At 37.6% G+C, this 17,587-nt stretch overlaps 1 protein-coding gene across 2 annotated transcripts in view; it reads left to right on the forward strand.

The window, feature by feature from the left end:
* LOC122788120 (alpha-2,8-sialyltransferase 8F-like) overlaps positions 1 to 17,587 on the forward strand; it is a 719,095-nt gene that overhangs the window by 240,658 nt on the left and 460,850 nt on the right. Inside the window, exon 3 of one of the 2 annotated variants that reach the window (XM_044055059.1) lies at positions 5,729 to 5,803. The exons of the other annotated variant lie outside the window; for it this stretch is intronic. Coding sequence (XP_043910994.1) covers positions 5,729 to 5,803 — 75 coding nt within the window. The remainder of the gene's footprint in view (positions 1 to 5,728; positions 5,804 to 17,587) is intronic. 2 annotated transcript variants of the gene reach the window in all.

A 17,587-nucleotide genomic window follows, 5' to 3' on the forward strand; every position in this document is an offset into this window, starting at 1 on the left:
GTGAACAGGCTTTGTAACTGCTTTTTGCAGACTTAGATATGGCTTTCTATAATTTAATGATGGTTATATTGTATACAATTATGAGGGCTTCTGAGACAACTTGTTGAAATTTTCACTCTATGATGTGTAGATGAATTTAGGCACAAGTAAAGATGTATGATAAAAGATTGGGTTGGCATAATGGTTAAGGTATTTACCTCACAGACATGAGGTACAGGGTATGATTCTCACCACTGGTTGCATTCTGGTTATTAGCTATGAGTGTAATAGTTTGCAGACTGATTTGCATACTGTAGGGAGGTCTTACCCTCACAGATACACTGTACAGGGTTTGAGTCTAATGTTTGGTTAGACTTGTAATACTTTGAACACAGCCTAATATTTACATATGGACCTATAAAACCATTTCACATGCAAATATGAAGGAGGTGAGGTAGGCGTATGTTTTGATTTCCTGGATGTTTTTTCTTATTTATATCTGTAACAGTGTTAAAGATTTATTGAAAGCTAGCAGCAATGTCTTAATTGTGGACAATGTGTTGTACATATATATAAGATTTACAAATGATTAAACAGGCAGACAGACAGATATGTTGTCTAGAGAAAAGTATGACTGTGCATGATCTTCATATAGGTTCACAGGTTCATAGCTAGGTACTAGGCTATTGGCCTTGGGGCCTATGCAAGCTTAGCCATAACAATTCCCTGGCTATTGCTTCCCACAAATATTTACTTTCCTGGACCCCTGTCTAGCAGGGCTACTGATGTGATCCTGGAGTGAATTTCCTATCTCCTATCCAATTGTCAAGGTTCCTCTTGAAGAGGGTCCTTGAGGCGCTCTGCCTGACATGTATAGGCAGCCTATTCCGGAGTATTGGGAGTCTCTGGGTCAGGGACCTATCCCTCCATCATGTTCTATTCATCGTTATGACAAGGTTAAGATTCCTGGAGCGTGCGGCTCGGAGAGATTGGGATTTCTTTAAGTGTAGCATGTTCAACAACTCTGGGTTTGACATGGCCTTGTATGTTAGGCAGAGATCGCCTCTGAGTAGGCGATATGCGACAGAGTATAGCTGGAATTTCTTTAGACGATCAGCATAAGGCATCTGCTTTAGGCCTGTGATTCTTTTTGTGAGGTATGTCTGCAGCCTTTCTAGTTGTTGCAGATGTCTTGTGAGGTGCATACCAAATGGGGCATTGTATTCTATAATGGGTCTAATGAGGGATGAGTACAGAGGTACAATGACCTCCTTTTTTCTGGATGAAAAGCCCTTAGTGATGAGGTGTGCTACATAGAAGTATTTTCTAACTGTTGTGGCTATGTGGTTATCAAAGGTGAGACCACTGTCCATCTATGTCCCTACGTCTCTTATCGCACAGTGTACTGCCACCTATGTGGTAGTTCACAAGTACGTGTTTTTTCCCAAAGAGGGCAACTATAAATTTTTTGGCATTTATCTTGAGCTCATGGCTCTGGCACCAGGCATCTATTTTGGTAAGGCCCTTTTGTAGTATATCCACATAATTTGGGGATTCAGTAATGGCTCCCAGCTTACAGTCATCTGCAATCTTTGTAAGCCAGAGACCCTTAGTGTTGGCCTGTACTTCAGAGAAGTAGATGCCAAACAAGAGTGGTCCCAGGACCGATCCCTGTGGTACACCACTTGCCATTTGTCTGGAGCTGGATTTGGAGTTAGCTACTTTTACAGTGTGTGTTCTGTTAGTAAGCCAGTTTGCAACCCATGGAGTGATGTAGGGATTAATGCCCAGCTTTGTAAGTTTATCTGTGATTCCAGAGTGGGGAATAGTGTCGAAAGCCTTGGCGAGGTCCAAGTTTGCTGTGTGAACCACCTTACCCTCGTTCACGGCTCTGGAGACTGATTCGAAGAAGTCGATCAGGTTCAGGAGGCAAGATTGGGCTTTCACAAACCCAAACTGGATGGGGTCCAGTGTTTGAAGGCTGCCAATGTCTTTGTTTGTAAGTTCCATGATAATATGTTCCATGGCCTTGCAGATCAGGCTCGTCAGACTGATGGGACGGTAGTTCTCGGGATCTGAAGTGGATCCCCCCAAATAGTCAACCCTTGCAAGTCTCGAACCAGGACCCTGCAAACCATAGCCACAGCAATTTTACCACTAAGCCATCTGAGCTGCTTTACCACTAAGCCATCTGAGCATTTCCAAGTCACAAGTTGTGTTGCATTATATAGAAAGAAGTAGAAAGGTGAGGAAAGGTATAGACTGAAACTAGAAGATATAAGTTAGCTGTAGTAAAGAACTGTACATAGGTTCAATATGTTACATTTTAAAAGTGGGTCTACGTCACGTTGTCAAACTCTTAACAGTTTGAACATTATATGGTTAACACCATATGACTGAACTTTTAAAAGTTTGAATGTTTCAACAGAGATCTCCGTACAGTGTTGAATGGGAAGATTTCCCTTTTCTGCACTGTAGTGCGATCTCGGAGTTGGTATATTTAAAGAGCACGGGGTGTGGGGGTGCAGCCCGTACATAGGGGGTGCAGGGGGACTTGCCCCCCTGCTTAAACTATTCAGGTAGGTTTTTTCTTTGGTTTATTTATTTTTTTTATTACATTTTCAAACTTTTAAAAGTTCAGTCATATGGTGTCGACCATATAACGTTCGAACTTTTAAAAATTTGATTATGTAATATAGATGCTTTAAAAGCAATGTATGAAAAATATATTATATATTGTCATGTATTGACAAGATTTTAGGTGGAATGACTTCAGTATCATTGTTGAAGTCAGTCTGGGCTAAAGTATGTCCCCAGATTTTTTGTAGAGAATAAATGTGTTTTGGGGTTCAGGCATGTGGGTTTTTGAAGACTGCATATAATACATTGATGAAGGCATTGTGGTTACCCAAGTCATTTACCAAGTTTTACACATTTGGTTAAGTGTGCAATCAGGCTTTAATAGACAGCCTAGCACTTGACAAAATGAGTAGTCTGACCTGTTTGGGTAATAATGAGATCATTAAGATAGTTTGTAAGGAGAAATTGTGACAGAAAGAGAAAGGCATTAGGAAACATGTTTTCTTTTAGAATAGGTGGATGAAAGCAACTATCTGGATGAGTTTGTTTGAGGAAAATATTACACTAAGAGATATGTATGTTTCATATTTGTGGAAATTAATGCAAGAGTGGAGTGGAACATATGTTAAAGGTATTTAACATTTTGTTAAAGAGGCTACATTTTTAAAACTATATGCCGAGAAATTTTGTCTTAACAGTAACATGGAACATTTGCAAATTAGGCAATAGATTGTAAAGAGAACATTTATATACTGCGGTGGTGGTGCTGCGGTAGCGTTGTCGCCTTACAGTAAGACGATGTCCTGTTCGATTATCAGATAAAGCGTCTTCTGTGTGGAGACATGCATGAATGGGCGTACCTTCATTGAAGGTTGTGCATCAGGGCCGGCAACCCGGCCTGTAAAAGTCTACTGCCAATCATTAGCAGACCGGAGTTCCGCTGTGGCGACCCTTAACCGGGAAAAAGTCGAAAGACACAACAATTGTAAAGAGAACATTTATCAAGTTTGATTTTGAAATGCAAAGGGATAGCATTTTGAAACATTTACTTTGTAAAGGTAAAATGTTTTGGAAGTGTTCATGTGGTATGAATGAAGATGAAAATTTAATTTGTGCATTACAAGATTGTCTTTAATACAAAGATCTATGAGATTATATGTTAACAAATGTATTTAAATCTAAAAATGTCAATAATTGTTTTGTTAATTTTATAGAATTTGTTGAAACACTGTTATCAGTTCATGAGAAGTACATGATTAGTTTATTAGCCCAGATTGTATTTATCATACAAGGAAGTGTTAACCCAGATTTTACTATCATACAAAAGAATGCTAGGCCAGATTTTACTTATCATGCAAAGGAGTGTTAGCCCAGATTTTAGTTACTACATAAAGGAGTGTTAGCCTTGATTTTAGTTACTACATAAAGGAGCGTTAGCCCAGATTTTACTTCCCATACAAAGGAGTGTTATGCCAGATTTTACTTATTATGCAAATGAAAAGAGGGAAGTAAACTAACACACACAAAGATCTGCATTAAGTAATGTTAAATATATTATTAAGATTGACAGGTTGGTAGCTGGTGCAGAGGGTGAAGGCTGTGAACTGCAGCTCCTGCGGTACAGGGTTTGATGCCCCCTTTGTTTACTCTGTGACCTTAAGCAAGTCACTTAACTAGACATTGTTCCTAGGTCACTCCTGAAAAAGGACTGTATGCCCAGTGGGCCTACCTGATTAACCAGTGGGTATTACTATTATTTAGTAATGAGGGTGAAAGACATTGTAATAGCAATGATTGTTGTGTAAAAATGCATTTTCAAATTAAGACCTATACCTGCATGATGTTGGGAATGTACATGTAGTTTTGAGATGATTTTTAGTCTTTACAACTTTTGCTGAATGGATAAATTAACCTGAAATCTGGTGAAAATGGCATTGCCATTACTCTCCTGTCATCTACTTGTAATACACTGATATTAATTAGTACTGGTACTTTAAATTTCTGTACCAAAGCATGCAGACTGCCACCACTTTGGGGCAAAATACAAAATATTTGCAGAGAAATTTTTTTTGTCAGTGTTAAATAAACTGTACCAATCCATATAATATTCATTCAGCATTTTCAGAAAGATTGATACATTAATTAGTACTTAATTCTCATAAAAACACATGCTTTTAAACACTCTATATTTTTAGTCCTCTAAGACTAAATATGGTTAAAAAGTATTTAATGATGTGTAGTTTCTCTTCCATTTATTGCAGTCATAACCAATCCATCTTTAATCCTGCAGATGTGTATTCAACAATAGCAGTGAAGTTGTCAGGAATGAGACACATGTGAATATGTTTCTTTGCATGTTTATAATAATAATTATTAATTATTTGTTAGCTTCCTTTCACCCCACCTCCTCCTCTGGCAACCATCCAGGCATAAGTATTCCAAACAGTAACTGCAATCTTAAAGGCAGTTAAGAATCTTACTTGGAGATTCAAGACAGAGGCTATCATCTTGATGAAGATTGTTTGTGTTCTTATACTCTTAACTGCTCTTCTTCTGTTGGCCAGTAGTCACAAAGACTGGCTATGCTATTTTGCTTCCAAGTGCAAACATCAGCACATTAGCAATGCTCATCTGGAGTGCATGCTCATCTGGAGTGTATGCACTGTATGAGCAGGCTCGTACCTCCTTTAGTCTCCATGCAGTGGAGAACAGTACTGGGCCTTGTCTCATGTAGTACTCCTTTTGCAGGATTTTAGTGACTGTCCACCCAGAAGAAGCAAACCAACCTTGGCATTTCACTTCTTTCCATTCCCAACAGTCTGTTGCAGTGTCTGGACTACTAGTCAAACACAGGTCATCTGGGGCATAGAGTAGGTTCCATTTTACATCTTTCCATGCCAAGAAACTAGTTAATTATTAAACTTTTAACTGAAACCATGCCATGAGATTGGCAGCTTCCCACAGTGGTTCTTCATCACACACCACACTTCTGTTATCTCTGTTAACAAACTGGCATATTGTCATTTTCCCAGATTTAACATGAATGTATTATGTATTTAATTGTTATTAAAAAAGCAAACATTTTATCTTAAATTGCATGTTTATGTTACTGAGGCACAAAGTATGATTGTAAACAGTTGCATCAGTTTTACATTTTGTACTTTTACAGGCAAATACCTTGCAGCTTTATATCTACAAGTCTGGATTCAAGTATAGTAGAGAAGACAAAAGCCAGCGAAAGCATGTAAGAACTTACATTCCATGCTTATGAGTATGTCGTATATGTTAACTCCCAGTTATTTAAGTAAAATCATATTGTCTGATTGACAGTTAAGCATTGTCTTTGTTGCACAAAGTGCTATGTGTAATACATTCAAACTGATATATTTCTTTAGAGAAGAGAATGGGCAGAAATAATATGAATGTACAAGGTAGAGGGGTAAAACACAGCATAGAAATCTGTGACAACAAATTAGAATGAGCATGTTAGTAAAAGGAAAAAAGACAGGGATATAGAAGAAAGGGGAGAATTAAAAATAGCAACCAGGAAGCAAAGGAAAACTTGCATTAAGAATGTGATTCAGGAAGTTGTCTCAGACTTTAGAAATGTCAGTGTACATTATTCTGATAGTGCTTTCATACCATGCACAGGGGGCCAAATTCCAAAAAAATGGTTGCAGACAACACAGCATACTGAAGTAAGTTGTCAGAGCATCATCAATGGATGTGATTCTATAATGAACACTAAAAACAATACAAAGTAATTATTTATTGAGTGTAGAATAATTGCAGATTCTGCACTCATCCTCTGGATTTCAAAGCAACAGGTGCACCCAAAGCAATTTAAATACAGCAGAGAACTTTGGCGACAATTTTCTGAAAGCACTCGACAGAGGCCATTTGTGCTTACTTTTAATACTATTTTATTCCACAAATTCCTAAGTGATCCTATGGATTCCACAAACATAACTTTAAAAAAAAAAGCATGCAACTTGCATTTAGTGCACTGAAGCAAGCTGGGTACTTCAAGCCAAAATAGAGGATGATCTGCAAATGCATCCCAGAAGAGAAACAGCCAGAGGCCATGCCAGGGAACAGTTAGGCAATCTCTTTGAACAGGAAATAGATAGGTACTGATTAGATAGAGGCCTGGTGCAGGCTGTGTGCAGGATGAGTGTATGCCATATATATATATGCTCACAGTCTGCGGGGTAACCCAGTACCAGTAGAAACAAAAGTGTGCCTGAGTCTGAGGGGTCTACTTTAGGACCTCGAAAGTTTAATAGCTCGAATGCATATGGATCGAACCATATGCATTGAACTATTAAACAATCGAAGTCCAAAAAAAAAAAATACACACAAAAAAAAAATTTTAATTAGTGTAGGCAGGGGGCAAGCCCCCCTGCAGCCCCCACACCCCCCGCTACTTAAATATACCAACTCTGAGATCACACTACATTGAAGTAAATGGAAATCTCCACCTACGAAGATTTCCTTTTACATTTCCGATGTTTTGCGCTTTAGGTGTACTCATGTTGAGAATATTGTATTCGATATTCTCGGACTTCGAGCACATAAAGTAGACCCGAGTCTGAGTATACTAGCATCTTGGACATTTCAATGCCATATGGGAGATATTATAAAAGTGTCCCAGACAACTATCAATGGCATTCTCCCACGGTTCCTGGTAAAAATTTGCTCTAATGTGGATGAAGACATCCACTTCCCAACAACAGCTATGGAATTCAGAACTGTCATGCAACAGTTCTATGCAACTGCCCCCTTCCCCCATGCCTTTGGTACAGTTGACTGCACCTGCATCCCAATCAAAACCTCGGCTCTACTTGATGCTGAATGGTGCATCAGTAGAAAGGGGTGGCCATCATTTAGTCAGATGGTGTGCTCCACAAACAGTCTCATTAATAATAACACGGCAGCACACCCCAGCCATGTACAAAATTGCAGCAATTTGAAGGGAAAGTACCCTGAGGTATGCTTTCCAATTTGGTAAATTACCAGAAGGGGTCCTATTAGGTAAATACATGACCACTGTTATATGGTAAGTAGTAACCAGACTTTGCAACAGGAAGCAAAATAAACAAATATTTCTTCTCATCCCCCTTAAAACAGGTAGCTACTGTTATCCACTGGAGCTTTGGCTTATGACACCATAAACAGCCCCATTGACACCTGTCAAGGATGCATACAACACAGCATACAACAGAACACAAAACACAACTGAGTATTTATTTGGCATGTTGAAAGCAAGATTCAGATATCTGGGCACATCTAGGGTTGTACTCCAATGCACACCAGAAGAGTCATCTAACTAACTCCTATCTTAACCATCTCTCTTCATTCAATAATGCATGCCACTTTGATCTTGTTTTAGTACTGTTATCATTCTCTCCAGATTGTTGTGCAGCATAAATCTTGAGATTCCCTTCTTAAAGGCTACATTGTATATAACTTGTAAATAGATTTGTCTCATTAGTGTTTTTTCCTCTTTATCTAGGCAAATACCCGTATTGCTGTTTATATAATTTTTGCATATAACCATTGTTTTTTACTCTAATCAATATGTATATTGCAAACACTGTCAATCTTGTATAGTCCCTCCTAAGGAACCACTTTGTGTACGTACTTTGCATATATTTATGTTTCATAAGTGGTTTTGTTTATACTTGTAACTTGGAGCTTTTCTCCCTGGGTCTCCGTTGAAAATGGGCATGTATCAGTTGGACTATCCTGTTAACAAATGTAAAATAAATAAATGACTAAAATAATATGCTGTTAATCATAACAATGCATGCTGTATGTTAACTAGCATGAGATGCAAGCATAAAAGCATAGAGATTGTTACAAAGAGCATTTCTGTCATCGATATCTGAACATATACTAATGACAGACATGTACTATGTTTCAGATAACTGATCAGAAAAGCCCTGTGGCATCACGCATTTGAGAAACCACATACAGCTTGATTAGTCAGTGGTCAGCAGAGTGATCATCATTGCCATAAGGTCAGCATGACACGGCAGGGCTCACATTGGATCAACCATCAGTTTCTGTCTAACATAGTCTAGGGCATCCACGCTGACAGGTGACATTACATTTCTGGCTGCTCCTGCCACTTCTGGAATCTCTCAGTCCACAGTACTGACCAACTAGCTAGATGTGGTGACACTAGCATTTTGGGATATAGTGTGGGTAGGAGCAGTAGTGCAATGTGTCTATCTGGACATAACTGCCAGGTTTACATTTCATTGACCAACATCAGATGTGCAAGCAGGTTGCAGCACAGACATTAATGTCCAAGGGTCATGTGTGAGAGTAATGAGAGAATGTCTGCCGCTACCTACTGGAGGCAATCTGCTCAATACAGTTAGGGCACATAACACCCTGTTTGTACTATGGCACTGATTTAATACTGCAATACAAGGCTTTTGATGGGGCGTGCGACAGATACCACACTGTCATGCTGTGCAGCCAATTCTGCTATGAACTCTCTACGTCTGCACTCCTAAACTTCATGTAACACATGCAGCTGGTGTGCTACATGACTGATAACATAGGCAAGTTTGCACAGGTTAAAGCCATGATGTCACTGTAAATGTTTATGTGCCTGTAATAGTAAGCAGACACCATCTGACACATATCCATGCACGTCATCTACACTCCCACATGTAATACAATGGACAGTATTGATTCATCATGGGAATGAGTCACCATCATGGGACAGAGGGTCACAATCATCGTCACTTTCTTCATCTGATGTCACAACAGCATCAGAATGGGTGGCCACATTATCTTCCTTATTGATGTTTACACCATAAACCACATAACTGTCCCCTTCTGGACTGGACAATGACCACAGTGCAGTGATCTGTGTGCCATTGGTCATACTAAAAGAGTGAGAAGCATCATATTCCACCTCAAGATCAGTGAACAGGCTAGTGGAGGAGACAAGCAGTGGACATGTTATCAAAAGAGACATATAACACGTCACATACATTCACAAATGTTAAATGATGCAGCAAAGGACTGACATTTTGGACAACTATATAACTACAGTGCTAAAGAAAATATGGACTTACCAGGTTATCATGCCTGTGCTTGGTTCAGGGATGCTATAAGCCAGAGCTATGCCATGTAATTTACATATCAAGCAAATGTAATGTTAATGCAACTGTTAAAACCTACCTGACATGTCTTCCACCACTGATGGTAAGGGTTGAAATGCCACTTTCTTGTAAAATGATAAATGTACACAACTCAGTATTACATCATGTAACATTTAACCTGATGTATAACACAGTAAATAAGATGTACACATACCGGATGAGCGATGATGATGTGCAGATTGCAGGTGTTCTGTGCAGGTGAACAAGACTGCATTAGTCATGAAGGGAACAGATGTAATTATCAGTAGTGAAATGTAGCAACCATATAGACTGTCTTACTAGCTCTATCATCTCTGGTTGGGGAACTCATCATCCAGTGTAAAGTGGAACCTGTTTTGTAAAATGACACACAAACAGTATATAAGCATAATCCTTAGTCATAAAAGGAGGCAGAGGCATGCAACATTTATGGAACAATTAACATAATGTAGAGACACTTATATGACAAATGGTGCAGACATCATGAGGATGTACCTATGTAGGGAACAAGCCAACATTAATATCAGGTCTATGTCTATCCACCGAAAAACAAAGCATCGGATATAATGTTCATTGAGCTATTCTGAGTAGGAATACATTATGGTAGGGATAAGGACATTTGCCCCTTTCTCCACTGTAGCACAATCACGGAGTTGGTATAAAATAATTAGCGGGGGGGGTACAGCCCCCCACATAAGAAGGTTTCAATGAATGGCATTTATGATGCAATACTGTTCGATGCTTTTACCAATCGATGAATAGACCTAGATCCATTAATATCATAGTTCACAAATGTGCTAAACAGTGCTCCACTATATAAATAATACGAACAACCTTAGTAGTTCTGTTTGTGCCTAATGTCTTGTGGCTCATCTCTTGCAAAGATTTATCTGTAGGGTGAAATGGCATACAAAAAACAGCAATGACATGTGAGTATACTCCTTAGTCATAGCATGAGGCAGAAGCACACAAAAACTATGGATCACATTAACAGAGCATGGGCACCTTGACATGTAGCACTATTGTTCCGATGTTGATGGGGCTATGCAATTGAAATGTACAACATTACATATGTTGCTGACAATGCTATGTATGCACCATGTAAGTAAGATAACATGCAATAACACTTACCTTGTGCATCCACATCAGGTGTGCTGCCACAGTCTTGGCATAATTCTGCTGCCGCAACACAAATATAACATGGACAAATATAACATGGAACTTTTCTCCCCAGGCCTCTGCTGAAAATGGACATGCATTCAGTCGGACTTTCCCAGTCAACACATGTAAAATAAATAAATAAATAGTGTAGTATAAGTAGTCAATTAATGTCCTTCAGTAAGAATTCATATATGCTGCAGTGTTTATGAACATTGGACTTACCTGTACATACTGGAACACCTACTTCAATACCTTCCCATGGGTATCCAATGATTTTGGCAGGTGTTATGATGGGAGGCCATAAAATTTGTTATCTCGTCAGAGGGAGACACTGGAGCCCCACATCCAGTGGCAATCATCATTCTCTTGTAGTGGCGGAGTCTTTTGACTGCATGGAGGATCATGTTAGATCAGTGCTGTTGGCAAACCTCCCTGGATCTGTTGTGTCCACCCACAGCATTGATCATGTTTGTAAGATCTGTCCACAACTGATTTCTCCACACAGTATTGCTCATCCATCTGAGCAGGTTCCAGCCATGAGCCTCTGTAATTATTTAAGTTTCACAACATGAAAAATTGGCTCTCCTATTTTGGTTGAACATCTAAAAGACAGGGTGATATGCACATCTTAGCTTTTATATAGGGGTTTACATATTGACATGATAATGTTCAGAGGCTATATCAAATGAATGCCTCACTTATTACTAACAGAGCATAGCTATGCAAAGTAATCCATGTCATCTATACTATCATCATGTACAGATAAGCGTAACAAATATGTCTGAATAGCTGATTCATATGGTGTAACATCATCAGCATACATATGCATAGCTGTCAAGCCATTCCACGTTTGGATATGTTGTATATATAGAGGTAGGATTTTAAACCCATGTCAGTGGATATTATGACAAGTAAAGGCCAAGCAAATAACTAATGTGCCACAGCTTCTTGACTGCAACAATGGTGCTGCCACAGTTACATGCACACCCAACAGCACATACCAGTATTAACTCAAGCATGTAGAATGCAACATAGATGTTAATACAGTCAGTGGCAGACAGCATCACATATGTGACCTTTGTGTTATAGTAAATAACACAATTACTGCAACTTTTATAAAGCAAGGCAGTAACTCATCTGTTTATGAAAATGAACAGTTGTGCAGTCATGACTATATGTAACAACAAGCAATGTAAATGCTAAGCCATCCTGATGTTGCCTCTAACCCATTTAATGGAATAACAGCTACCACTGCACGATTAAGCATCAAGTATGCTTAACTTTTTCCCTGTAAGTTGTCGTTCTCTGTAAACTTACTTCAGACATTATAAGTTAATCTGCAATAACTATGGATATATGCAGATTCTTTCAGTATCTGCAGTTTACCTTGGCTGGTTTGCTTGTAGCAATACAGATGAATATAGGAAAAACCTCATTGATAGTGATGAACATGTATGCATATGGATGCATATTGGTGACGTCTGTCCCCATCCTTTATGTAACAGACAAATTGTAATGCAGAGAATTACTCATAACATATATGTGAAAATGTGTTTTAGTTGTTTTGCACAGCATACTATGAACAACGCATGAAAGTGATAATAAGACTGTTATTCACAGCAGCAATACAAGAGGGTGACAGCTTACCTCTGGAAACTAGCTCATATTCAGCTATATCTCAGACTGAGGTTAGCTAAGCACACAGAGGTTTTATGTACCATGTGCACTATACATAATTAATGAGGTTCATTAGCATTCAGTGTTTTGGAATCACATTAGTGAACTTCCATGTAAGTTCTTGAATCTCGGTGCCTTAACTAATAGCTCAGTGTACATTCACAGTGCTCACTGCAACTTCCCAATAAATATTAATAAATGTGAATATCTGTGACACATGTCTGATGCCCTTCAATAACCTGTCACCATCCTGTATTCTCCAACTTTAAAATATAATATTAATACATATTCTTATCATACCCTTGCTACCTCCAAACTGAGTGGGACCTTCATTAACATTTTTTGGAAGGCACTCTAACAATGGCTTCTACAACCATACTGAGGATGTTGATCAAGAGGAGGTTTTGGCAAGTCCTGGTGCTGAACTGAACAGAAGAGGAGATGATGCAGATGCTCACTGTCTATGCTGGACATGGGCAGAGAAGGTATGCATGCCCAAGGAGCTTTGCAATAATCAACATTTGGAAAAGGATAGTGAGGGAGCACCACGGACTAGGATCTACTCGACTGGCATGTGAGTCTGCAACTGCTATGATGAGCTACATCAGAGGGACAAGGAGATCTTTGTTGGTGGATCACAGAGGTCTAACACCAACCACCTGATGCCTGCAGTAGGTTACGTACTCCACACCTTAATACCTACAGTATCATATATGTATATAGTAAGTATATGTTTTTAGGAGATGCATTGCATTTTAAGTATATTGCAGGAATGTCCGTAATATTAATCTTACTTTACATTGACAAAATAATGTGTTTTACTTTTTGGATGTTATATGAGTATGACCTATATGTCAATGCATTCTGTAATTATCCACATATATACTGAGTAATGTTAAACATTAAGCAGGACTGTTCATTATGCCTGTATTTTACTATGGATATCATGCATGCTAATGGGTAAGGTGGTTACCTTATAGACACAAGGTATAGGGTTTGATTCTTACATGGGGTAACTGGCTAGACTTTAAACTAAATGACCCACAAGGGAAGTTAGCCTAGTGCAAGCCTATGAACAATGGTGCTAATACTGTTATCCTACAATGTAGACTTTTAAAACATTACAACATAATTTCTAGTAATAGAACTGGTTAAGCAGTTGGGTAATATAACTGTTGTTTGCTTATGTTTGGGTTCAAATCTCAGGGTAGCCTATTTTGGATAAAAAATTTGCCAGTAATTCATTTAATATTGCACATCACATACAAACAATCTATAGTTGTTTGGTAACTTGGACATTAGAGATTTTTATACATCTAGTATGGCCATGTTGTGTTGATGCTTGTAGTGCTTAAGCTGTGGATGACTATGCATTTCTCTGTTATCCACAAAGCTTTTAGAAACATCATAGAGTATACATCTGTTAATAATGATGTACGGGTATTTGTTACCTCTATAGTTTAAATTTTACAACAGTCATTTATAATCCATTGCTTCTTTCATCAGTTTAATGAATATAAGAACAATGCAGGTCATCATGGCTAAAAAAAATATGAGTCTTGCAATCAGAATGAAAGTACAAGAAGTGTATATCTGTAATCCTTAAACCATGTTATAGTTGTAGGGTTAGCACTGTATGACGAGTCATTGACAGATTTCCTACTTACTACGCACGTGTAGGTTTGAATCTCACAGTTGTACACTAATTCCTTTAATTGGGTTGTATGTGTTTCAAGTACAGACAAACATTTTCTTGCAAACTATGAAAGTTAAAATCAGTATGCTGACACTTAAGTTTTATACCATGAATAAGTGCACGTCATTATACACAGATTTTCTTGAATATTTCATATAATGATATATGTGTACAATGATGTACTTATACTTCCTTTACATATGAGTATGACCTATAGATATGTGTACTTATAATTAAATATTAACTTTTAGTCATGTGGTTAACATAATGTAGAAACTAGTTATGTGTAAATGACAGTATTTCATGTTAACATGCCTCTCCTTTGTGAGAATGCTGATAACAAAAATCTATCCATCTGCAACATCTTTTTCCCATTTTTTGCACATGGGGTCAGGGTGTCACTTCGCAAATGGCAATCATCTAGAGCCAAGGTTTACACCGCCTGGTGGCTGAGAACACAGATGATTACCTTAAATGATATGTGTTGAATACCCACACTGTTATAGCTGAGGGGTATTGCAGCAGGTAATGTGTTGACATACATTTACAGGTACATAGTTTTGGTGTTCAAATTCTACCACAGACATTACATATGACATTGTCCAGCTTAATTATTCTTACACAGGCATAGCTGATTTGCAGAAAATGTGTTATGAGAGGTAGTGTTTTTCTTCTACTGTATTATTCAGTTATATTACAGATGTCAACATTTCATGCCACACATTTCAATTAGGATGTATTATGTACATTTGATGTTAAATATATATATAGCATGTTATCCAATGCACACAGCAGCACTTGTAATTTCCTTTACTTCTCATGTAATACATGTACACACATCTATGATTGTCTAAAATATGTATGTACATGTTCATATAAAAAGACAAATACATGTATAAATACACATATATAGTCATGCTTATCAATCTATTTATATCCACCTATGTACTCATATGTGGATATTTATTTGTATTCATGTATAGGTACATATAGGAAGATTGCAACATTGAGGAATCATTAATCATATACGTGTGTACACATTTTATTTATTATGATGTAACACCACACTAAGTTCAGCATACGATAAATGTATATTTTTGTAGGTCTTTGTCTGTATGGTTAGGTATACAAGTGCACTTAGTCAATGTATCATAGATTGCCACACTTGTTAGTGTGTGTAAAGTTTTACCTATGTATTCACAAATGTAAAGTGTCTGAACTCCATAACTTCTTGCAATCACAACACAGATCAGTTAGTTAGGCTGGTAGGGTTCTTGTTGTAGTATGAGCATAGGTGAAAGTTGTAGGTTTGAATCTAGCTTCCACCAGTTTATCAGCAATTACTTGCATTTATGCATAGTATTCAGATGGAAATATCAGTGACAGACAATGCAAAATGTAATGTAGTATTGCATGTCACTGCTTGATTACATGTATTAATAACTACTTTTTCACTGTTCTTTTGTTGCACATAGCAGTCATTATGTACTAGACTAAAACAGTCCTTTTTTGCTGTGTTACGTCATATCTTTTTTTTTTTTCGGTTTGCATCTGCTGAAGATTATGCAAGAAACTGAGCTCTGTGCAAATAATGTATGCACAGACTTGAGGAGCAGCAGAGAAAGGGAGAGAGTATGAGGGGTATGTGTTATTACCTTTATGTCTCCAGAAATACTATTAACATATTTCATTCTGAAGGTTTAGATTTGTAGCCCTGTGATATTAAGGCATGCTAATATTATGACAGACTTCCCATAATAGAAGACAGACCAGTAAGAAAGGATATCCAACAGCTGCAGGCAAAGTTCTTTAACGTAAAATAGTTTATTGTCAAAACTCCACACGTTTTCGTCACCCTAATAGGATAACTTCTTCAGAAGATACAAATCAGCTACAAAGTAACAGCTTTTTTTAAAAAGCCCGGCGCTTAGTATCATGTGATAGCAATGGCCAATCAGTTTACCTAAAAAATATATATAAAGCAGATACTTGTAGATCAATAAAAGTGTCAACTAACCATTAAACTATTTAATTAAAGTTAAAAAACAACTATTCAAAAAGCATAACTGTTTAAGTAAAACTTAATATGAGTAATAAAAAAGTCACTAATAAATACAAGTTGACTCATATGTAAGTACCCATGAAAGTAACTCATAGGTAAAAAGCATTAAGTCAAGTGAGTACTGCCTAAGATAAATTAATACGTACAAGTACATATTTTGGACTCAGCCTGAAATCAACAATTAGTTGTTGTAAATAAATAAACATCAATATTCGTATATTAATGTATGTAAACTAGCTATGGCATATTTTTTGAAACATATGTTTTGTTGGTATAAATTAGATCAGCTCATGAAAACAAATGGTTCATCTCATGAGACTTTTTAGTTTTAGTAAACAAGAGATGTTACAGTTGTCATTCAAGCCAGGATGGGTAAAAGCATCCAAGGCTAACTGCTATTCTAATTCATGTACCTCGAGAAGTAAAGAGTTAGGGCCTCCCCTAATATCTGGCGTTAGTTAGTCAATGGCTTGGAAGTAGAATGTATGACCATTGTTTAAAAGGATATGCTTAGCTAGGGCATTTTCGCTTTTATTTTTAGCTATGGCGTAAGAATGCTCATAAATTCTTTCACGGAGCTTCCGGTCAGTTTTACCTAAGTAAAACGCCGGACAGTTATTACAGCTTGCTAAATAAATTATGCCCTTAGATTCACAGTTCAGTTTATATTTGATGAAGTACCTGCAATTATTACCTACCTCAAATGAGCTGCCAGTCTTAATAAACTTACACATCCTGCATGCTCCACATGTGAAAGTACCATTTAATCTCATACTAGATCTAGTATTTTTACTTTCAAGGAAGCTTTTCAAATTAGCCCCCTTCTGTAGACAACTTTAGGTAACTGACCAATTCTATCCACTGTCATACTGTCCTTATGTAAAAAGGACCAATTTTTATATAAGATCAATTTCACCTGTTCGCTGTCATTGTTGAAAGTAGTAATGAAGCACACATTGTAAGAAGAAGTCTGTTTAGTCTGGATATTCGTATCTTTTTTTGTACCACTAAACATCATATCATTATGAACTGGTAGGTATTGTTTACAATAGAAGCTGGAGGAGCCTCAAATTGTGAAACTTGACTGACATCTATCAAAGATAGTAGTGGTGAAAAAAACCCTCTATGACGTTTACATTTTATTTCTTCAGTTAATTCATCTATTAAAGAAATAGGGTAACCCCGGTTGCAAAACACATCCTTCAGCAGGTGACGTTCTGCTGTGAAATCACATTCCAATGAACACATTCTTGCTGCCCTAATAAGTTG

This window comes from Protopterus annectens, chromosome 13.part0 (assembly GCF_019279795.1).
Source record: "Protopterus annectens isolate FY-2018-M chromosome 13.part0, PAN1.0, whole genome shotgun sequence".
NCBI lineage: Eukaryota > Metazoa > Chordata > Ceratodontiformes > Protopteridae > Protopterus > Protopterus annectens.